The 22784-nt window shown below is 42.1% G+C and overlaps 3 protein-coding genes across 8 annotated transcripts in view; 2 read left to right on the top strand and 1 right to left on the bottom strand.

The window, feature by feature from the left end:
- Window positions 1-3907, top strand: part of LOC115206035 (mitochondrial Rho GTPase 1-A) — a 33892-nt gene extending 29985 nt beyond the window's left edge. For 2 of the 4 annotated variants that reach the window (XM_029772577.1, XM_029772586.1), the window contains exons 19-20: window positions 266-397; window positions 2554-3907. In XM_029772577.1, the coding sequence (XP_029628437.1) occupies window positions 266-397; window positions 2554-2671 (250 nt within the window). In that variant the 3' untranslated portion in view covers window positions 2672-3907. The remainder of the gene's footprint in view (window positions 1-265; window positions 398-2553) is intronic. The other 2 variants (XM_029772593.1, XM_029772611.1) reach the window with 1 other exon arrangement.
- Window positions 3908-4307: 400 nt separating this feature from the next.
- Window positions 4308-8837, top strand: LOC115206059 (uncharacterized). 3 transcript variants are annotated; one of them, XM_029772638.1, is made up of 10 exons: window positions 4308-4521; window positions 4892-4969; window positions 5080-5112; window positions 5338-5418; window positions 5981-6078; window positions 6686-6972; window positions 7217-7345; window positions 7553-7648; window positions 7766-7840; window positions 8468-8837. In XM_029772638.1, exons 1-10 carry the CDS (start codon window positions 4459-4461, stop codon window positions 8617-8619), a joined length of 1092 nt encoding a protein of 363 aa, XP_029628498.1. In that variant the 5' UTR covers window positions 4308-4458; the 3' UTR covers window positions 8620-8837. The 3 variants fall into 3 exon arrangements, with proteins under 3 accessions (XP_029628498.1, XP_029628491.1, XP_029628482.1); XM_029772631.1 differs by having other exon boundaries at window positions 5332-5418; window positions 8471-8837; XM_029772622.1 differs by having other exon boundaries at window positions 5332-5418.
- A 5695-nt stretch (window positions 8838-14532) lies between these two features.
- Window positions 14533-22086, bottom strand: LOC115206028 (protein Njmu-R1-like). Its single transcript, XM_029772563.1, has 10 exons — window positions 21637-22086; window positions 20903-20986; window positions 20174-20299; window positions 19665-19793; window positions 19506-19566; window positions 19007-19126; window positions 18237-18301; window positions 17923-18056; window positions 15527-15630; window positions 14533-15384 (listed from the first exon to the last, which is right to left on the bottom strand). The coding sequence occupies exons 1-10, from the start codon at window positions 21819-21821 to the stop codon at window positions 15172-15174; spliced, it is 1221 nt and encodes a 406-aa protein (XP_029628423.1). The 5' UTR covers window positions 21822-22086; the 3' UTR covers window positions 14533-15171.
- Window positions 22087-22784: the final 698 nt, after the last annotated feature.

The raw sequence follows: 22784 nt of genomic DNA, 5'->3' as shown, positions 1-22784 counted from the left end.
GTAAAGTATTTTCTAACCCTGTTTCTCCATCAGTCTTAAGATTGAAGCCTGTCTTTTATTTGGCTGGCATGTTGCCAACTCGGCCATCGCATTGGACAGGATTTTTTAGCTGCGAGGTGTGGTGTGTGACCAAGAGGGTGTGGGGTGTGACCAAGCAGCTGCGAGGTGTGGTGGGGTGTGTTCTGTGGTGGTGTCATGTCCCGGTGTGTGTGGGGTTGGCGTTGAACTGCCCTACTGCGTGCGTGTGTGTGTGTGTGTGTACAAGGTTACATGATGTGGGCGCCTATCTGTTGGTTGACGAGGAGTGCAGTCTGATCCAGCAGGTTCACACCATCAGTAATGTAGAGGAGTCTATCTACATGGAGTCTTCTGTCCAGCCCTATGGGCCCCAGGCCAGGTAAAACACAGCATGGAGTCTTCTGTCTAGCCCTATGGGCCCCAGGCCAGGTAAAACACAGCATGGAGTCTTCTGTCTAGTCCTATGGGCCCCAGGCCAGGTAAAACACAGCATGGAGTCTTCTGTCTAGTCCTATGGGCCCCAGGCCAGGTAAAACACAGCATGGAGTCTTCTGTCCAGCCCTATGGGCCCCAGGCCAGGTAAAACACAGCATGGAGTCTTCTGTCCAGCCCTATGGGCCCCAGGCCAGGTAAAACACAGCATGGAGTCTTCTGTCTAGTCCTATGGGCCCCAGGCCAGGTAAAACACAGCATGGAGTCTTCTGTCTAGTCCTATGGGCCCCAGGCCAGGTAAAACACAGCATGGAGTCTTCTGTCTAGCCCTTTGGGCCCCAGGCCAGGTAAAACACAGCATCTGACAGACTGGGGGCTAAGGGACAGCTGTTTGTCACTGGCTGGGTAGATGCAGGTATGGTGGACGTTGATGTGGCAACGGCAAACACTGTTGGGGGAGGAGATTGCTGTAGCCTCCGTTATTATATGAAGAGGAGATTATAATGAAGGCTACAGACATAACGAGCTACACATCTACGTACTCTGGCCTCAACCTTTAATAAACAACAGCCTCTGATCTGTTTTCACCCAGTGTACCTGATGGAACTCACTGACTACCTTTTTAATGGGCATCTATCATTACTTTTGAAGGTACCGGTCGATGTCTTAGTCCTACAAATAGCTGGTTGGTCTGGTTTGTGTATGGCTGCTTGCTGAAGAAGCTCTGTTGGGCAGCATGCTGGTGGGAGGAAGGTATTGCTCTTCCTCTGAGGTACATGTCATAGTTAAGCAGGATGGCAGTTGTCTATTTAATGGACTCTTCCTGCTTGAATGGGTTAGGGTTTCTGCTGCTGTGGGAGTCTGTCAGATATCACTGTGTAGATGAATGGGTTGTTGAGCTGTGTGTGTGTGTGTGTGAGAGAGGGCGAGAGAGAGAATTGTGTGTGAGAGAGAGAATTGTGTGTGTGTGTGTGTGTGTGTGTGTATGTGAGTGTGAACACGAGATTGTGTGTTTGGCAATTTATAAGTTAGAGCTTTCTGCTAACCTCTGCACTTCAGAAATTCCTCTTGCTTCTAGAGCCTCTCCCCTCTCCTTTCCCTCCCCTCTCCTTCTCCCCCTCCCCTCTCCTTCTCCCCCTCTCCTTCTCCCCTCTCAGCCTCCTGTCTTCCCTCTATGTTGTTGTTTCATACTGTTAGTACTGTATGTTATAGCCAGGCTTGTGCTCAGTGGACCTAGAAACTGAGGCACTATATTCAGTCAGTACAGTCAAAATGCTTGTTCATTTCCACCTCGTGTACCTATTGAATGTGACCCGGACTCTGTTTCCCTAGCAGAACCTCCTCCCCATCCCTCACGCTTTCTGTCCATAGCCCCACCTTTACTTTCCTCGCCTTTTGGCTTTCACCAATATATATATATATAGTAGTTATTGTTAGATTGACCAAGCAAATCTAATGTTCCAGTAACAGCCACTCACATGTTAGTGTTGTGCGGTACTGCTCGCATCACAGACTTAGCCTGGGTAAACTAGCCTGAACGCTGAACTCCCCTTTCTAGGGAAGTGAACCAATGGTGAGCGCAGCGTTCAGTCTGGTTAACCAGGCTATCACAGACTAGCTCATTTTCAGAAGACATCCTGGTTAAACATGATATATTGTCTTCTGAAAATGAGCTAGTCTGTGATAGCCTGGTTAAACATGATATACTAACTCATTTTCAGAAGACAGTATATCATGTAAAGAGGTTGTATTGGTACTATGGAACAGTTTGACTGTACATCTGTTTTTGTAGAGATTTGTTTAGGAAGGTCAGAGAACATGACTTTGGTTTGTCATTTGTCAACATGTCCTCATGTGATTTGGAAACGAGGCTGTATTGTTGTATTCATTTCTTTATCCTCTCTCTCTCTCTTTTTTTCTCTCTCTCTCTCTTTCTCTCTTTCTCTCTCTCTCTCTCTCTCTCTTTCTCTCTCTCTCTCTTTTTCTCTTTCTTTTTCTCTCTCTTTCTTTTTCCCTCTCTCTTTCTTTTTCTCTCTTTCTCTCTCTCTCTCTTTCTCTCTTTCTCTCTCTCTTTCTCTCTCTCTTTCTCTCCCCTCTTCTCAGGCACATGGCTCAGGCAGACCTGAAGAGCTCTACGTTTTGGCTAAGGGCAAGCGTGGGGGCAACCGTGTTTGCAGTCCTGGGCTTCGCTATGTACAGAGCTATCCTCAAACAACGATGATCTGGACAGACACAGGATGCATGAGATGACCCTTGACCCGCCCCCCACCGCCTAGTCTCTGCCCTTTGACCCCTCACCCCCTCCCTGAAAGAAAACATGACCTCCAACATCCCACAATCCTCTGCTCCCCTTCCCCAAAAAAGAGTCAACTACTGAATGAAACGGAACTTCCAGCCCATCTGAACCAGCCCTGATCCCACATCCACCCTACTGGAGAGGGAACAAACCAGAGAAACCATAGATTGATTTTATATATTTGAAACTGAGAAAAAAAAGTAATCTTTTGCAAACTGTTTTTTGTTTAAAAAAAAATTATTATTGATGTTTTTCTTTGGAAAAAATGTCACCACAAACTCACATTGTGTATATTGAACACCATCTAATCAATCTACTGCAGGCATTCTGGTATCGTGTGATCTGGTCTAGTCTTGGGGGTTTTTCTTCTTCAGGTCAGACAGTAGTAGTTGCTGGTTGTTTTTAAATCTGTGTAGAACCCGGCCTTTTTTCTCAGGTCAGTATTATAGCTAGCTGGTTTGACCCCCAGAGCCCGAGAAAGCAAAGAAGGCAGCCGCATACAACTCACTACAATATGGACTGAAAATATTTGTTTATAGATGTGTGTGTATATATAAATATATATATTTGCTTGGGTACTTAGAGAAATACCCAACCAGATTACGGCGTGAACAAAGCTTGCCAGTGAATAAAACATTCAGCTCTGTAACACCTCAACTGTGAGCCTACAGGAAGAGCTGCAAAGTCAAAGCCATTTTTAACGTTGAAAAGGTCATGGGTTTCGTGCACGCGTTTCAATTGCTATTAATTTATTAACCTGTTTTCTTTGGTTCATCTGTTTGGAATGGTCTGTTTAGCATTGCATGAAACAGACACACTTCAAGGGGATAATGCATTCATTTTCCATGTATTTTTGTATATCTAGTATTATCAAAGCCGTTAATAATGACATCCATCATTCACTTACTCAGAAAGACAAAAGACTACAACGTTATCATAACTATCTGCTTCTTCCTCGACTTGTTTTATTTTCCTGTTTTAAAATAGCTTTTTTCCTTTCATATTCTGATTTGTATTTTTATGTTCCACTATTATGCCTACAGATGACACTGTTATTAACAGCCATGCAGTGCACCTCTGACTCCCTCCTCGAACCATGGACCCAACTGTTTATTCTCATTGACTTTTCCAACATTTACAATAAACAACTGTGTGATCTGATACAGGTGTCTGCAATATGATTTGATCCATTCATATAACATGCATATTATCCCCCTCAAACTATTCCCTGTCTTTTAGCAGAGTGTCAGAACAGTGTGGAAATGTTGGAGTCATCTGATTTCTTAAAATCCACCATACTTACATTTTCATTGTACAACATGTCACTTAAAGTGTAGCCTGCTTCTACTAACATTGAATCCTTTGAAGAATAATGTACTCTTCATTGAGCTCAAAATTCTCAGTGGACAAACACCTAAAATGTGGGTACATATAACGGCTAGGCAGACGCGTATAGTTCAACACACACACAGTCAACGTCAACTTGACCTTAATATCCCATACGTTTCTATACCGAGTGACTGCAAACAAACATGGGTACAAACAAGCATTATGTGGGTCAGAATGGAGAAGTGGGTCAGAATGGAGAAGTGGGCAGGTGATGGAGCCAGTGATGTCCCAGTTCTCAGTGAAAGGGGGAAGTCACCCATCGACTAGTGATACTGAACAAGAACTGATAACAGGATTTAGTATAAGTGTTAACTTCTGAAGCGATGTCAACGGACAGGCAACAGCTGCTTTTCGAGGGCTTCTTGAAGAAAAGGAAAGATACAATGGTAAGACAAAACTCTCAAATATGTAGAAAAACTTGTCACATTAACAGCTCAATTACTGGACTCAGTTTACTTTGTAGTTGTTGGGGAATTGTTAGATATTACTGCACTGTCGGAACTAGAAGCACAAGCATTTCACTACACTCAAATTAACATCTGCTAATAATGTGACCAATAACATTTGATTTGATTTGTTGATGAATACTTACAAGTGACCGCTTTTCCAATATTTTTGTAAACTGCTTTCTTTTTATGCCAGTATATTTTATACTACTGTGTTTTACTCTGTTATTGCCAGTCAGTCATGGTTTGTATCCAGAATCAGGTCTTCACTATCTGGAGGGACACTGAGTCTGTGTTTTTTCTCTTTTAGAAAATGAAGTGGTCAACCTATTGGTTCAGGCTCCAAAACACAACATTATTCTTCTACACTAAGAAACATGGGAGTGCTGTGAGTATCGCTCAGCTGTGAGAAGTCCTTCAACGTTTTCAGGGGAAGTTGAATGTTATTTACACTGTTCAAAGTAGTAATAGTCTTATGATCTTTTCTGTCCCCCACAGTCACACCTAAGAGGCCTGTACTACATCTACACTGTAAGTCAAACTGCTTTTATTTCATTTGGTCGGAAAGCCTTCATGGTCCTTCTAGCCAGACAGACAGGAACAATTGCCCTGGACTTTATTATACTTTTCCTTGTGTTCAATGAGCATTACCCACTATTCCATATGACCTAGTTACAGCTGCTTAATAGTATACTATTTACAAGTATGTATAGCACTTTGTCTGAAATAGAAGTGTTGTTGTTGGGTCAGGTGCAGTCCGTGCGTGAGATCCAGAGGGAGAAGCGTAAGCACTACGTGTTTGAAATCACCATGAAGAATGGGAAGAGGAAAGTACTGGTGAGTCACACAGACAGCTCTACTCCCACTTCAGGTGTACAGAACAGTGTGGTGTGGGCTGTGCAGGCTGCCCTGTTGTTTCAGGATGTGGTCTGTTACCAGTGTCACTACAGAACCCTGTGGGCGCCGATGTCTGTGTAGGTTTACATGTGGTTTCAGGATGTGGTCTGTCACTGTCACTTCATACTGACTGATGGGAATTTCCCAAGTGAAAGTACCAGGTGAAGAAGCTGTCTATTGTTCAGAAAGATCAATTCAACTGTATTCAAATCTTTTATCAGCTGTTTACATTTTAGTCATTTAGCAGACACTCTTATCCAGAGCAATTAGGGTTTGGTGCTTTGCACCTAGGTTTGGCTTGGGGAATAGAACCAGAGACCTTTTGGTTATTGACCCAACGCTCTTAACCACTAGGCTAACTGCTGCCCAGCTGTGTTCTACAGTACTTGGATTGCTTAAAGTAATTTAACACTTCTTCCAACAACTAAGGATGATCTTTTTAACTCAGACTGTAACAATGTACTAAATGCATCCCTGCTACCCCCTGACCATGTGTCTGTAGGCTGCAGAGACAGCTGATCTGAGGAGGGAGTGGATTGGCCAGCTGTGGAGGGCCATGCATCTCTCAGGCCCAGGGGGCACAGACCCAGGCTGCATACGGTAACAGGAAGCTCAGGATTATTGAAACACTACTGCACTGTTTGTCATTACATTACACTGTAGTCATTTATCAGGAGCTCATATCTAGAACGACTTCCAAAAAGTTAATTCAAATTAGGCTAAATAACCTATGAGCATCGTAAGTTAAACCTTAAAAATAACTGTTTGTAACAATCACAGTGCTAGAATAGATGAAATCTGTGCAGGTGTATTTGAAGCCTGAAACTACTATATAGATATGGGAGGATTTGCTATGCCGACAGCACAGGAGGTTGGTGCCACCTTCATTGTGGAGGACAGGCTCGTGGTTATGGCCGGAGTGGAATTTATGGAATGGTATCAAACACATGGTTTCTATGTGTTTGATGCCATTCCATGAGCGCCGTTCCAACCATTATTATGAGCCGTCCTCCCCTCAGCAGCCTCCAGTGGCAGACAGAGCCTAAGCAACTGCTGTCTAAGATAATGCTTTATGTATTCCTGGTGAGCATTTGAGTGCCTTGGAAGGCATTATCTGCCAAAATGTTGGTTTAATAAAATATAGTGGGAAACATTAGTTTTATTTCTGTCCATTTGAATGTTGCCTGTCCATCTGTTTTGTCTCCAGACAGCAGGATGTGAGGTCTGATGACCTGAAGGTCAGAGGTCGCTTCAGCACCTATAACAGCTCAGAATGTGACAGCATGACGGAACCACTGGGGGTTCATCGACCCCTCTCTGCACCCCTCAACCCCTCCATCCCTGACCAAGACCTAGACCAGGGGGACAGGAGTACCCGCTGCCTCTCTGGCCCCCTCACCCCTGACCAAAATCTGGTCAGGGCTACCCTCTCTCTCTCCCTCACTGACGAGCTCAGTAGTGAGGAAGCCATATGCCAGAACACCATCTCACATTGTAAGTAGAGCATCAATGAGGTGATAAATCCTCTGTAAACTCAGCAAAACTTAAGTGTGGAAATATGTTTGTTTTTTCATTCACATTTGCTGTGCCAAGCAGTTGGAGGAGATCAATGGTTTAGTTGTCTAGTGGAAAGAGGAAATGGGCACGTTGTGGCATTTAATGCTTTTGTGGTGAGGTGGGGAGCCAAGCTGTATCTTCAGCTCTGAAATACGGCAACATCTTTTCACTGTCATTTCAGCTGGAGAGGAGGATGAAGACAGTGTCCATAGATTTAGAATGAGATGTGAGGAGGAGAGAGATGAAGAAGAGGAGGAAGAGTGTAAGGAGGAAGAGGATCAGTATGACATTCTACCAGCTCCCCGGAACTGTGAGTACTACCCTCATGGTCACATCAGTGTCATTATATGTCATAAATCAATAAATTATCAATCATAAATGTCATAAATTATTCCGTTATGGAGACCACTGTATATGATAAAAAATACCAGTAGATATCATATTACATGATAATGACTTATGTTAATGGTCTGTGTTTGATAAATGACCAAAAACCTACCTGCTATTTCCTCTGTAGCTGAGTATCACATCAACCAGTCAGATGAAGACTTGACTGATGGAGAGGACCTCTATGACTTCCCACTGTCCAATAGGAGGGCAAGTGACCGCCAAGGTGAGATTATGAAAATGTTTATTTTTCAATGTATTGGGTTTAAATTAATTCAATATTTTTCATTTGTTTACCAGCAAATTAAAGTGTATTTGGGTTTATTTTCATGTTCTCTCTCAGATTATAGCGAGATGACAGAGAGCATCTATGACGTCCCCAGTTCCCTAATGAGGAAAATGTCTGAACACACACTTGGTGAGTGTGACAGCAGCGATCTAGTTCTTATTCCCTTTTCATACATTTCTGTTTGCTGCTAATTTTATAGACACACAAATGTAAGGGCCCTTTCAATCTATATCCTTGAATAGCACGATGTAAAGGTCATTTACGATTTTATTTATTTATCCTTTATTTAACGAGGCAAGTCAGTTAAGAACAAATTCTTATTTACAATGACGGCCTACCCCGGCCAAACCCGGACGACGCTTGGCCAATTGTGCACCGCCCTATGGGACTCCCAATTACGGCCAGATGTGATGCAGCCTGGATTCAAACCAGGGACTTCAGTGACGCCTCTTGCACTGAGATGCAGTGCCTTAGACAGTTGAGCCGACATATGCAGCGTTTACCGTGAATGCAGTCTCCGCTAAGAAAGAAACATTGCCTTTAAATGTAAATCCCGCTGTAAGGCTGAACTTCCGCGATACGGATTGAATAGAGCCCTAACATATCCTGAGAATGGTATACTTTTATTTAAAGGAATGTGTAGAACCAGAAGCAAAGTAGACACTATTTCCCCCCTATCTACCCCATGCAAATCCTAACCAGACACATCATCAGTATTAACAAATACACGCACATCTTTATCCCTCACTCTCATAGCAGAGCCTTACCCTGGAGGTGAGATACTGGTGGAGGACAGGGGCCTCCTGGATGACATGATGGCCAGTCTGGGTGGAGGGACGGTGGGCTGGATAACAGGTGCTTCTACTGGCTCTGTGGGGCCCTACGGGTTGGCTCATCATGGCTCTTAGGACTGGTATATAGTATAGAGTCTGGATAATAGAGACTGAATGAGTTTTCCTCATTCAAATTGTTCTATAAGGCTTGACACATTCTGTTAGAGATTTAAATATGTTTACATTTTATGAAAGAAATCTCATTTGTCATGTTATTCTATTCTATTGACTCTTTTAATACAATCTACTGTCAATGAAATACCATATTAAATAACTAACTTTATACGGTCAAAGTGTTCCACTTAGTATATAATGTCAGGAGAGAGGTACTATAGTATTCAGGCAGACCCTATCCTTTTTTAGGGGGTAGATCAGCTTTAATACTGCAGATAGATTGTGGCTTCTATCAATGTAATTGTCTGCATCATTTCCAATCCCCTATGTATTTGTTTTGTAAATATATACAGTATATATTATTTTAAATATATATATATTTTAAATATATTTTGCTTCTTTATTATTTTCCCCTAACCCTACCACCCCTCCCTTAATTGGAGTAAACAAATTAAGTATATATTACTTCTTTATTATTTTAACCTAACCCTACAGCCCCTTCCCTACTTGGAGTAAACAACTTAAATATATTTTCCTTCTTTATTATTTTCCCTAACCCAACAATACTTAGGCTTCCATTTCCAGGTTATACATACTACATACATTTAATGGAAAATATATTTTACATTAGTTTCCTTCTGTTTGTTTTTAGTCCCAGCCTTTAGCTACCCTCAACCCCTCCCATCTATCTCTGAAGACCATCCAATTTAGATTTTTTTATTTCACCTTTATTTTACCAGGTAGGCTAGTTGAGAACAAGTTCTCATTTGCAGCTGTGACCTGGCCAAGATAAAGCAAAGCAGTTCGACACATACAACAACACAGAGTTACGCATGGAATAAACAAACATTCAATCAATAATACAGTAATACAATACATTTCTGGCTGCCAAAAAAAAAGTTCTCATAGTTTCTACAGATTGTAAATTAAAGACAAACACCTTTGCTAAGAGTATTATTATACTATTGATCGATTGACTATGACTTTTCAAATCACTCAGCAGAGCTATTTGCAGAGTTGGCTCCAAGTAAATTTGGCAATTTTTCTGCCATTTCTGAACCTGCGACCAAAAACAAACTACATATGGACAGCACCAAAACAAATGATCCAATTATTCTGTCTCTTTGCAGCAAAATCTGCAAAGCTGGGATGGTTGTAGCCCCATATATATAACATTCTATTGGTTGCAAGAATGTTATATAATATTTTAAATGGAAAAACTCCGGCGTCGTTTTTTTGGTCCTTAAATGAAACTGGTATACTTTGTTATTTATCACAATTTTCTTTAGAAAAATGTTGGTATTTAATGCAAGGCCGACAGACAAGTTCCTTATGTTCTCCCCTTTCTACTTGCCTCCTCCATTTTTGCGGTAATGCTGCAATCAGTTGGTTGTAATTTTGGATAGAGCAGACATTTCCATATATTTTTGTTAACTGCATGTATGAAATAACTCCACCAGTCCTATTTCTGATATAATTTACAAAGATTATACTGTATTTTTTTTAAATCAATTAGTATATTTGATTTCAACCATAATATTTGTTCTAATATTTGTTATGTCTTTTCTGGTGGATTAAACTGAAATTGCAACCAGCTTTCTATTGCTTGTTTTAAAAATAGCGATATTTTGGAGATTATTTCATTTTCAAATAACCGAAAGTGAGAGGTTGTAATCTGAATGAAGGGAAAAGGCCATTCTTGAAGACGGGGTGATTCACTCTTACTAATCTACTAGAGCAGGTATTCTCAGACTGGGGTACTACGCGCAATGCCGTCGGGGGTACGCCAAATAAAAATGTGATTCACATAATTTTGTAAAACATTTTGTTTATTATAATTATAATTTCAATTTTTATTTTATTTTATTCACATTTTCAAACAATCAATTTAGTAAGGCCCGCCTCCATAGAGACACATACCACCAGTTACTACCAGCAGTACTACACCTGCACCCGTCGACGACACAAGTTGTTCTGCTTCCACGAGCACATCCAATGCTAGCATCAGTAATTCTACATGTTGTTAGCCCAGCTAGCATGGACACTGACAGTTGTGAATCTGATGCAGCCGAAGAGCTACTGCCCTCTTACCTGGGAAAGCACTGAACAACAGACAGGGACGTTGGACCATCAAAGAGGCGCAAATATGATGAGAACTACATTGATTTGGGGTTCACTTATATTGGGAGTAGTGCCTTTCCTCAGCCACAGTGTGTTATATGTGCAAAAGTACTATCTCACAACTCGATGAAACCTTCACTCTTGCGCAGACATTTAGAAACAAAACATGCCAATTTGAAAAATAAGCCACAGGAGTTTTTTGTCTGAGAATTAAGATGACTTTCGAGTAGTAAGACATGTATAAAAGCAACAGATACCATTAATAAGAAGGGGCTAGAAGCGTCTTATATGGTGAGCTACCGAGTGGCTAGGACAAGCAAGCCCCATACTATTGTGGAGGACTGAATGGGACAATGCTGGGTGGAAAAACTATACATACAATGTCTTCATCAAACATACACTGTTTCACGACGCATCAGTGACATGGCAGGAAATGTTTTGAAACAATTACTGCTTCGCATACAAGCCAGTTAATTATATGCGTTACAGCTGGATGAGTCAACAAACGTGGCAGGCCTGGCACAGCTGCTGGTATGTCTGTTACGTTTATGGGGGTCAATTAAGGAAGACATCCTCTTCTGGAAACCATTGGAAACCAGGACAACAGGAGAGGATATTTTTAAAGTATTGGACATCTTTGTGACATCAAATGGACTTTGGTGGTTAAGATGTGTTGGTATCTGTACTGATGGCGCAAAAGCTATGACAGGGAGACATAGTGGAGTGGTAACGCGCGTGCAAGGAGTTGCTCCCGACGCCACTTGGGTACACTGCAGCATCCACCGAGAGGCTCTTGCTGCCAAGAGAATGCCTGACAGCTTGAAAGATGTTTTGGACACTACAGTGAAACTGGTTAACTTTGTTAAAGCAAGGCCCCTGAACTCTCATGTATTTTCTGCACTATGCAATGATATGGGCAGCGACCACGTAACGCTTTTACAACATACTGCTGGATATCAATGGGCAAAGTATTGACACGTTTTTTTGAATTGAGAGACCATCTTAAAGTTTTCTTTACTGACCATTTTCACTTGTCTGACTGCATGATGACAAGTTTCTCACATGACTGGCCTATCTGGGTGTTTTTTCACGCCTGAATGATTTGAATCTAGGATTACAGGGACTCTCCACAACTATAATCAATGTGTGAGGCTATAATTAAGAAGTTGGAGCTCTTCTCTGTCTGCATTAACAAGGACAACACACAGGTCTTTCCATCATTGTATGATTTTTTGGTGTGAAAATGAACTCAAGCTTACGGACATTGTTAAATGTGATATAGCGAAGCACCTGAGTGAGTTGGATGCCCAATTACGTTGGTACTTTCCCGAAACAAATGACACAGACAACTGGATTCGTTACCCCTTTCATGCCCTGCCTCCAGTCCACTTACCGATATCTGAACAAGAGAGCCTCATCAAAATTGCAACAAGCGGTTCTGTGAAAATTTAATTGAATCAAAAGCTACTGCCAGATTTCTGAATTCGGTTGTGCTCAGAGTATCCTGCCTTGGCAAATCGCGCTGTTAAGACACTGATGCCCTTTTCAACCACGTACCTCTGTGAGAGTGGATTCTCGGTCCTCACTAGCATGAAAACTAAATACAGGCACAGACTGTGTGTGGAAAATGATTTAAGACTCTCACTCATTCTAATCCTTAATAAATGTATTGTATAGTGTGTATGTGTGTGGCAGGCTTAAAATGATGGCAAAAAAGTGCGCTGACCCTGGTGCTAGAGGGGGTACGCAGCTGGAGGTTGAATGTGTGAAGGGGTACGGGACTATAAAAAGTTTGGGAACCACTGTACTAGAGAACCAGTTCGGATTTATGTATAGTTGTTGTACGATTGAAGCCTTTAGTGAGGTCTAATGCTTTAAAATTTAATCATTTCTGCCCGTCCAAATTCATATTCATTATATAAATAGGCTCGTTTAACTTTGTCTGGCTAGACACTCCAAATAAAGTGGAATAATTTTTGCTCATATGATTTAAAAAAAAACGAATTGCTAGGTGTAAGCAGGGCCATAATTACATAGGTAAACTGGGACCCTGTTGTATCATATGGTCAGAAATCAGATCACATATTCATGATTCAGTCCACACAGAGGATTCACATGACTATTTATACAAGTCAAACCACAGATCAACATGTTAGACATTAAATTGTACAGGAGATTTAAATGCACAGTTAAAAGGTTGTATGATCAGTCATCATTATCCACTACAATAGCTCACCGACTAACATGTCACTTGGTTCACAGTTTAAAGGACACACCTTCACAGACAATATTGCTTCATTTTCACCATGATATACTTTTAGAGACGTAGACACATTGATAGGAAAACAGAACCTACGTAGTTGCTGTCATACAGGCACAATAATCATGTGGGTTATTTAGCCCTGAACATACTATCATTACAATAGGGCTGGTGAAGAGTTGTGAAGGTCATTGTAACTTAACATACAGTGACAGTAGATCACAGGAGGTTGGTGGCACCTTAATTTAGGAGGACGGGCTCATGGTAATGGCTGGAGAGGAAAGGGTGGAATGGTATCAAATACATCAAACACATGGTTTCCATTCGTTTGATGTCATTCCATTCACTCCGTTCTGGCTATTATGATGATGAGCCGTCCTCCCCTCAGCAGCCTCCTGTGAAGTAGATATACAACATGTTGGCCTCTACAACACTAATATTCCCTACTGAGGAATGTAAGGATTAACCACATTAACGAGTATCTTTAGATAAGACGAAGACTGCAGTCAGCAACAGAAATACAAAAACAAGCAGCGCATGAATTTAGTCATTTAGCAGAAGCTCTTATCCAGAGTGACTTACAGTAGCGAGTGCATACATTTTCGTACTGGTCCCCCGTGGGAATCGAACCCATAACCCTGGCGTTGCAAGCGCCGTGCTCTACCAACTGAGCTACATGGGAATATGAGTGTGTAGCTATTTTTTTACTGGTGAAATCGAGTAAGTAACAAAAGCTGATTAAAGTGATTTGTGCATTGTTCCACTATGCAGAAAAGCAGGATTGTACTGTAGTATGTAGATAGCATACTGACATGCAGACAAAAGGTAAGCAAGCAAAACTAATAATTTAAAAGAAATACAACATTTTGACATGTAAGACAAGCGAAACAAATTATTCCGATGTTGAGATTTATAGTACCGTAAATTCCGGGCTATAAGCCGCAACCTTTTTCTCACGCTTTGAACCTCGCGGCTTAAACAATGACGCGGCTAATATATGGATTTTTCCCGCTTTCAAATTTGCGGGTCCTGACTGCGTGGAGCATTGTCAAAAAATCCACTATCATCAACGGGTTTCGAAAGGCTGGACTGCTGCGTGTTGAAGAGGGCTCAGCGGGGGATTTGCCTCCGGATGAAAGTGACGAGAGCGACAATGAAAACGATCCAATATCGGATGAAGCAATTCTGAGGCTATTCAACTCCGACACCGAAGGAGATGACTTCAGTGGTTTCAGTGCACAGGAGGAGGAAGATAGTGACCAATGACTTTCTTGGTAGGCTACTGTTTACTGCTAATTTTTTATTTTTGTTACAAGCCGTGTTTCGTTAAAGCCTATTTATTTTTGTTACAAGCCGTGTTTCGTTAAAGCCTATTTATTTTTGTTACAAGCCGTGTTTCGTTAAATCCTGTGTAAAGTTCATTTGTTTCAATGTACCGGTAGGCACCTGCGGCTTATAGACATGTGCGGCTTATTTTTGTTCAAAATATATACTTTTTTTTTTATTCAGTGGGTGCGGCTTATATTCAGGTGCGCTCAATAGTCCGGGAATTACGGTATGTGTTAAACATACTGATAGTGTTTCCATTAGTTTATAGTACTGCATGTTTTAATACCAGCAAAGAAAACAATAATGTTAACATGACTTTGGATATTTTTGTTTTTAGAGTTAATTCTGATCCAGATACAACATACTTGGTCTGTTTCTTCTGGGTAAATGCTATTCAATCACTCCGCAAATGGAAGACAGTGACCACTGATTAAACACCAACGGCAAAGGAAAAGTGCCAAAAACAGATACACACTGACATCTAGCATGGAAGAGTTCCAGTGTGAGGAGACCTGGGTCAAATACTTCCAAATCCTTGTGCTGTGCTTGATTTAGTTAGTCTGGTACAAAGTGGCCAACTCAAATCAAGTACACCCCTATTTCACACAGGTCTGGGCCTGTATTCACAAATCCACATCTCAGAATAGGAGTTCTGACTTAAATAGGATAATTTATAAATACAGGCCATGGTGTTGAGACTGGGTGGGTTAGTGTTGAACTATCGCCGCCCTCGAGGTGTCACTGTCAATTCGAGTTTAACTATCGCCGACCTGGTGGCTGCGGTGTGTCCCTCATCCCTATCCTCATCCCTGGGCCTGCTGTTCGCTGAGGAACTCGTCCAGCACGCGGATGATGCTGCAGGCCTCAGGAAGGTCCCGGTGCTCGGCGTGGGAGTTCTGGAGCAGCACGTCCCCATTCCCACAGCCCTGCAGGAACTGGCAGCAGCGGAACAGAGCGTAGTGACTCGACTCAGCCTGGCGGATGAACCGCTTCAGACTGTTCATGTCCTGGATGGCCTGGAGAGACAAGGGGAGGAGAAGGAGAGAGAAAGAGCATGGATGAGAAAACAGTAAGCCATTTTAAACATGGCCTGGACATACAGTATTTATATCATGTTTTAAAATGATCCACTTGTCTGTGTGCTGTGCGTTTGCCCACCTTGAGTTTGAAGTTCTCCAGGATCTGTCTGAGGAGGAAAGGGTTACAGCGCTCTGCTGCGTTCAGGAATGCCTGGATCCAGTCATCACAGAAACGGTTACTGACTGTGGAAAAAGGTGTGAGAGGGATGACGGAGTGATTAGCCAGTGTGTAGTCTGTGACGATCATTCATGGAAAATGTATTGGTGATTCTATGTCTGTGTGTACATGTACAGTGCCTTCGGAAAGTATTCAGACCCCTTGACTTTTTGCCACGTTACAGCCTTATTCTAAAATGGATTCAATAATTATTTTACCTCAGCAATCTACACACAATATCTCATAATGATGAAGTGAAAACAGGTTTTTGTACATTTTTGCAAATGTATTAAAAATAAAAAACAGAAAATACCTTATTTACATAAGTATTCATACCCTGCTATGAGACTCGAAATTGAGCTCAGGTGCATCTTGTTTCCATTGATCATCCTTGAGATGTTTCTACATCTTGATTGGAGTCCACCTGTGGTAAATTCAATTGATTAGACATGATTTGGAAAGGCACACACCTGTCTATATAAGGTCCCACAGTTGACAGTGCATGTCAGAGCAAAAACCAAACCATGAGGTTGAAGGAATTGTCTGTAGAGCTCCGAGACAGGATTGTGTCGAGGCACAGATCTAGGGAAGGGTACCAACAAATGTCTGCAGCATTGAAGGTCTCCAAGAACACAGTGGCCTCCATCATTCTTAAATGGAGGAAGTTTGGAACCACCAAGACTCTTCCTACAGCTGGCCGCCCGGCCAAACTGAGCAATCACGGGGGAAGAGCCTTGGTCAGGTAGGTGACCAAGAACCTGATGACAGATCTCTAGAGCACCTCTGTGGAAATGGGAGCACCTTCCAGAAGGACAACCATCTCTGCAGCACTCCATCAATTAGCGCTTTACGGTAGAGTGGCCAGACGGAAGCCACTCCTCAGTAAAAGGCACATGACAGCCCGCTTGGAGTTTGCCAAAAGGCACCTAAAGACTCTCAGACCATGAGAAACTAGATTCTGTGGCCTGATGAAACCAATATTGAACTCTTTGGCCTGAATGCCAAGCATCACGTCTGGAGGAAACCTGGCACCATCCGTACGGTGAAGCATGGTGGTGGCAGCATCATGCTGTGGGGATGTTTTTCAGTGGCAGGGACTAGGAGACTAGTCAGGATCGAGGCAAAGATGAACGGAGCAAAGTACAGAGAGATCCTTGACGAAAACCTGCTCCAGAGCGCTCAGGACCTCAGACTGGGGTGAAGGTTCACCTTCCAACAGGAGAACGACCCTAAGCACACAGCCAAGACAACGCAGGAGTGGCTTCAGGACAAGTCTCTGAATGTCCTTGAGTGGCCCAGCCAGAGACCGGACTTGAACCAGATTGAAAATCTCTGGAGAGACCTAAAAATAGCTTTGCTCCATCCAACCTGACAAAGCTTGAGGATCTGCAGAGAAGAATGGGAGAAACTCCCCAAATAAAGGTGTGCCAAGCTTGTAGTGTCATACCCAAGAAGACTCAAGGCTGTAATCGCTGCCAAAGATGCTTCAACAAAGTACTGAGTAAAGGGTCTGAATACTTATGTAAATGTAATATTTCAGCTTTATAGATTTGCAGAAATTTCTAAAAAAAGTTTTTGCTTTGTCATTATGAGGTATTGTGTGTAGATTGATGAGAGAAAAAAAACTATTTAATACATTTTTGAATAAGATTGTAACTTAACAAAATGTGGAAAAAGTCAAGGGGGTCTGAATACTTTCTGAATGCACTGTACAAAGACCTGTTTTGTAGAGTGATGTGGCTACAGCTGTAACACAGATCTATATTTGTGACTGTGGAAGAGTGTCTGTCTGTTAGAGTCGTTCCAATATACCTGTGTGTGTGTGTGTATGTCCACAGGTTAGAGCAGTCACACAGACCTGTGTGTGTGTGTATATATCCACAGGTTAGAGCAGTCACACAGACCTGTGTGTGTGTGTATATGTCCACAGGTTAGAGCAGTCACACAGACCTGTGTGTGTGTGTGTGTGTATATGTCCACAGGCTAGAGCAGTCACACAGACCTGTGTGTGTGTATATATGTCCACATGTTAGAGCAGTCACACAGACCTGTGTGTGTATATATGTCCACATGTTAGAGCAGTCACACAGACCTGTGTGTGTGTGTGTATATATCCACAGGTTAGAGCAGTCACACAGACCTGTGTGTGTGTGTATATATCCACAGGTTAGAGCAGTCACACAGACCTGTGTGTGTGTATATATCCACAGGTTAGAGCAGTCACACAGACCTGTGTGTGTGTGTATATATCCACAGGTTAGAGCAGTCACACAGACCTGTGTGTGTATATATCCACAGATTAGAGCAGTCACACAGACCTGTGTTGGAGAGTGTAGGAGGGCTGGTGGAGCAGTCTATGACCAGGTCAGTAAGAGCCTCTGAGGCCTTATACAGAGAGGCTGTGGTAGTGTCCTCCTGGACCAGGCCCTGCAGACTGGCTGCCTTAATGAACCTACACACACATGAACCATATTCATTCATATTCACAGCACATACTGTATATTCTTATAGTTTAACCACAGGAATAAAGACTCGGTGTTTTCAGATTATTTTCAGAAGTGATACTCATTTATTAAACAGAAATTCAACAAAAACCCAATTTGGACTGGACTGGACCTTTAAAGTAACTCACCTAGCAACATCAGCCTTGGTCCTGTCATCTGCATTGGTGACCTCCACATGTATGTGACTCAGAGCCTTCAAAACAATGACATGGGCCTGATCAGCGCTGCATTTTAAACAAAACTTTATTCTACAATGACATGGGCCTGATCAGCGCTGCATTTTAAACAAAACTTTATTCTACAATGACATGGGCCTGATCAGCGCTGCATTTTAAACAAAACTTTATTCTACAATGACATGGGCCTGATCAGCGCTGCATTTTAAACAAAACTTTATTCTACAATGACATGGGCCTGATCAGCGCTGCATTTTAAACAAAACTTTATTCTACAATGACATGGGCCTGATCATGCATTATCCGACAATGACAACCAGTCAAAATTATTCTTGGAACTTTTTTTCTGCACTAAGCTATACAGTGGCAACAGTGATGGCCATCAAATAAAATGATGCGTTTTTAACTATGCAATTGCGTGACTGACGCCAACAAATGTGAAGATGTTTTGTGACAATATCTCATTTTGCATTTTTATGTTTCCACTTCCCATTTGTTTTGTCAAGCAAGATTGCTACTAGTCAGTAAAGACTAAATTATATCTTTAGCTAGTGGACACAGCCCAAGTAAGTAAAGTGACTGGGTATATGGACAAGCAAAAAAAATGGCATAGTGAAGCATGGAGGGGAAGTAAATGTATTGAAAGAATGAGGGGGAATCACTGGTACAGGGGGAATTAATCACTATGGTAACGATCAAATAATGGGTCAAAGGTGACTCACAGCATGTAGCAGGAAGCTGATGCTCCCCTGGACCATCTGCACCACTCTGAGGATGTGCATCACCGACTCCTCGTACCACATGCTCAGGTAGGGCCTGATCTCAGTCTCTAGGTTCACCAGCTATATATATATATATATATATATATATATATATATATATATATATATATATATATATACACACACACACAGAGAGAGATAACACTGTTATAACCCTACACAGGGGCATGGGACTACCTATTTGTGTAGTCATTTTATATCTATAGTTAAGTAGGTCACACTGATAGCAAAACATTTCACAATGGAGAAGAAAAATCTGTGTTCTCATTTGACAACATCAGGTAGTACCTCCCCGTTTCAAAATGTTTTTTTTCCTACTGAACACAACCTAGATGAGTCCCCTTCAGATATAAATGTGTTTATTACAAAGGAGCCCTGTCCAAGAGATAATAGAATCCAGTACAATTATATTATTTTGGTGATTCCACTTCCTGCTTACCTCAGGAGTCTGTAGACTGCTCTGCAGGCCTTGCACGTACTTGTCCAGTTCAAGTCTAAACGTACGGTCGATTAAGGAAATGGTTTATGGTTTAATGAGTCTAGACTGACTCTACATAATTGTGATTCAGAAAGAGCTGCGTTAGCCTGTAAAGGATATAGGTTGAGGCCTTTCTCAGAGCCTCCCATGAGGCAGATCACATAGCCATTGCCGTCTGCGTCGGGCTGCTCTGGGGATCTCTCCTGCTCCAGGAGACAGCAGTAACAGCCCACCGCCGCCTCTGGGACACTGGGATGGGACAACAAACACATTTATTATGAATGTTAAACACTGGGTTTACACTACTTTAGAAGTGTGCAGGCTAATTGGTGCCACATTGCTTCAGATGTATACATAAGGAGAGAATACTTAAGTCTGATTCCAAATCAAGATCTTGCTTAGATAGATAGAGCCAGAGACACACAGGCCTATATACACAGGCCTGTATATAGTTACTATATTGCTGATACCATACCTAAGCAATCCAATCAGATCTGTGAGATGGGCTCAACAGGTCCCTAAGGATATTAAAGCTGGATTGGTTTGAAATTAGGTTCAACAAGTTCTTAAGGAAAGGAGAGATGGGTTGGTTTGGAATGAGGCCCTTAGTTTAAGTTAGTTAAGGTCACCTGAGCTCCACGGCGGCAATGTTTCCCATGCCCCCCAGCAGGGCTCCTTTGCTCAGCCTCCGGGAGATGTAGCATCGTAGCTCAGGCTCCGCCTCTACCGGCAGGCTGCTGTCCACTAGGGTGAGGCTGTTGGTGGGGCAAGAGTCAGTTACCATGGAAACAGAGTGACAGGCAACCAATCAGATCTGATGAGAAAGTGGGCAGCCAAAGAGGAGATGAAGAAGGAAGCCGACGAACAAAAGCCACATCAACACAACATGAAGGCTAGATACAGATATAGTGAAACAGAATCTTCCAGTTTCCATGTGAGTCACAGAGCCTATTTAAATCCTTCCTTCCCACTTCTCTTTCCTTACGGTCACTATGTAAGATGCATGATGTGACACTGAAATATCACGTTTTAATAACATAACAATATCATATCACAACTATATCATCATCATTATATAATCTGAGGCTGAAACAACTTGACGTCACAGAAAGACGACAAAAGAAGTAGGGTGAACAGTGTGTACAGAAGGAGGTAGATAGGTACTAGGCTTTGTGACTCCATATCCCAGATAGCCGGAAGCACACTGATGACATCATGACAGGAAAGAAACAGTGTTGATTCCAGGTTGATAGGTTTCCAGCAGCAGGCCCATGGATACGACAGAGAAGAACAACACTGAAAGCCACAGAAATAAAACCACTAGAGAAACGGACGGGTCACGGGGAGACCTTGGTTACCTAAAGTCTTCCTGACTGGTACTGGCTGTGGAATCTGTTCTTCTCTGGCTCCATGCCACGTTGCCCTCTGCAGCTGCCTCAGATCTAGACAGGTACTGTAGGTAGTTACTATACTCATGACTTGGTGGTTAGTTAGTGGAGAACAGAACAGCAAGTCTGAACTGACAGTACAGTAAGTCAGCAGCAGGATCCACAGTTGATGTCCACAGAGAACCAGTGAATTTGGGAGAAAGGGGTTAAACAGTGACAGAGAAATTGGCCTCAATATGCAGCTGGACTAGCTTGATGACGTTATCACAGTCAGTGGAGGATGGTGGGTGGATCTATAGGAGGATGGGCTCATTGTAATGACTGGAATGGAATAAATGGAACAGGGTCCAACATGTTGTTTCCATATGTTTCATACCGTTCCATTGCTTCCATTCCAGCCATTACAATGAGCCCATCCTCCTATAGTTCCTCTAATGACAGTGTATGTATACAGATTGTCAGAGTATTCAGACATTGGTGTGATTGGTAATGCATTTCCATTCATCCCTATGGAGAAGGGTGAGGGACCAAGGTCCATAGATTCTCTATAGCCTAGTAGCTAAGGCAAGTAAACATTACACGTCATCTGCAGATATTTGCATACCAGATAATGTCCTAGTTTAGGTCATTGTGTATTGTCAAAACAAAATGCTTGATGTAGAGCTAGATAAACTCAAACAGAACATTCAGATGGAGAAGATTACCTGGTGCCTTGGTAGAGATACATGGTATAGTAACAGTTCAACTGTATTTTCTGATTATATCCCATCTCTTCGTTATCATAATCCGTATCCTTTTCTTCCACGTCAATTGAATCTTGGAAGGAGGACGTTTGCATGGAAGTTTGCGAGGTAAACATGATTCCTTCGCACGTATCAACAAATGACATATACCGAGAAATGACGTTCTGTTATATAGGATGCAGGTTGAACTGCATAAGAAATAATAACAATACTAGACATGTGAATAGACTAACAACTTCCTTTACTGAAGAGACGAGTCTATCATTATTTCTAAAGATCCATGATCTGACTCACGCATGCGCCGTGGAATTCCATGAATCCGTCGTTGTTTAAGGTCCGTGTAAAATTTGCTATGGCATGATTTGGTCCAGGAAATAAACTGATCACATCAGTTATCAAAATAGCTAAATTATGCCCAAGTTATCAGAGGTCGCTGCACACTTATAGCCACGTATCAATGGGTAACATTAAGTTCATGTTTCTGAATATACAAACATTGCCAAAATAACTTTTGGGATATTGACGTTCATTAGCCTGAACAGCCGCTAGTGGGTACTGTTTACCGGTCTTTTGAAGGTTTACTATCCGGTGACAGATGGACAGTTTTATATCTAGATTCCACAGCCACAAAGTCAAAATTGTCTATATAATAAAAATTAATGTAAACAAATAAATTATTTTTGGTCTTAATTTAAGATTAGGCATAAGGTTAGCTGTGTGGTTAAGGTTAGGATTAAAAGTTAGGGCTAGGTATAAAATACTCCGGAGTGGCGCAACAGTCTAGGGCACTGCATCTCAGTGCTAGAGGTGTCACTAAAGACCCTGGTTTGATTCCAGGCTGTATCACAACCGGCTGTGATTGGGAGTCCCATAGGGTGGCGCACAATTGGCGCAGCATCGTCCGGGTTAGGGTTTGGTCGGGGTAGACCATCATTGGAAATAAGAATTTGTTCTTAACTGACTTGCCTGTTAAAATAAAGGTTAAATACAAATAAAATATATACATTTTACAAATGTGCGGGGTTTAATCATCATTTTGACTTTGTGGATGTGGAAGCTAGTGACGACCAGGTACCGTACTGCTGCAGAGATTTAGACGATACAAAAAA

The sequence above is a fragment of the Salmo trutta genome, chromosome 1, assembly GCF_901001165.1.
Source record: "Salmo trutta chromosome 1, fSalTru1.1, whole genome shotgun sequence".
Lineage (NCBI taxonomy): Eukaryota > Metazoa > Chordata > Actinopteri > Salmoniformes > Salmonidae > Salmo > Salmo trutta.
Note: the sequence above shows the minus strand (reverse complement) of the source record. Positions and strands in the feature narration are given on the sequence as shown.

Excerpts from the sequence above, each read along its gene's own strand:
- LOC115206028 (XM_029772563.1), bottom strand. The coding sequence starts at position 21,821 with ATGTCATTTGTTGATACGTGCGAAGGAATCATGTTTACCTCGCAAACT. Across the intron at positions 19,794-20,173 it reads ATTGCCGCCGTGGAGCTCAG|TGTCCCAGAGGCGGCGGTGG; the intron begins GTGACCTTAACT and ends GTCCCATCCCAG. Across the intron at positions 19,567-19,664 it reads TCTGAGAAAGGCCTCAACCT|GTTTAGACTTGAACTGGACA; the intron begins ATATCCTTTACA and ends AATCGACCGTAC.
- LOC115206059 (XM_029772622.1), top strand. The coding sequence starts at position 4,459 with ATGTCAACGGACAGGCAACAGCTGCTTTTCGAGGGCTTCTTGAAGAAA. Across the intron at positions 4,970-5,079 it reads CTAAGAAACATGGGAGTGCT|TCACACCTAAGAGGCCTGTA; the intron begins GTGAGTATCGCT and ends TGTCCCCCACAG. Across the intron at positions 5,419-5,980 it reads ATGGGAAGAGGAAAGTACTG|GCTGCAGAGACAGCTGATCT; the intron begins GTGAGTCACACA and ends ATGTGTCTGTAG.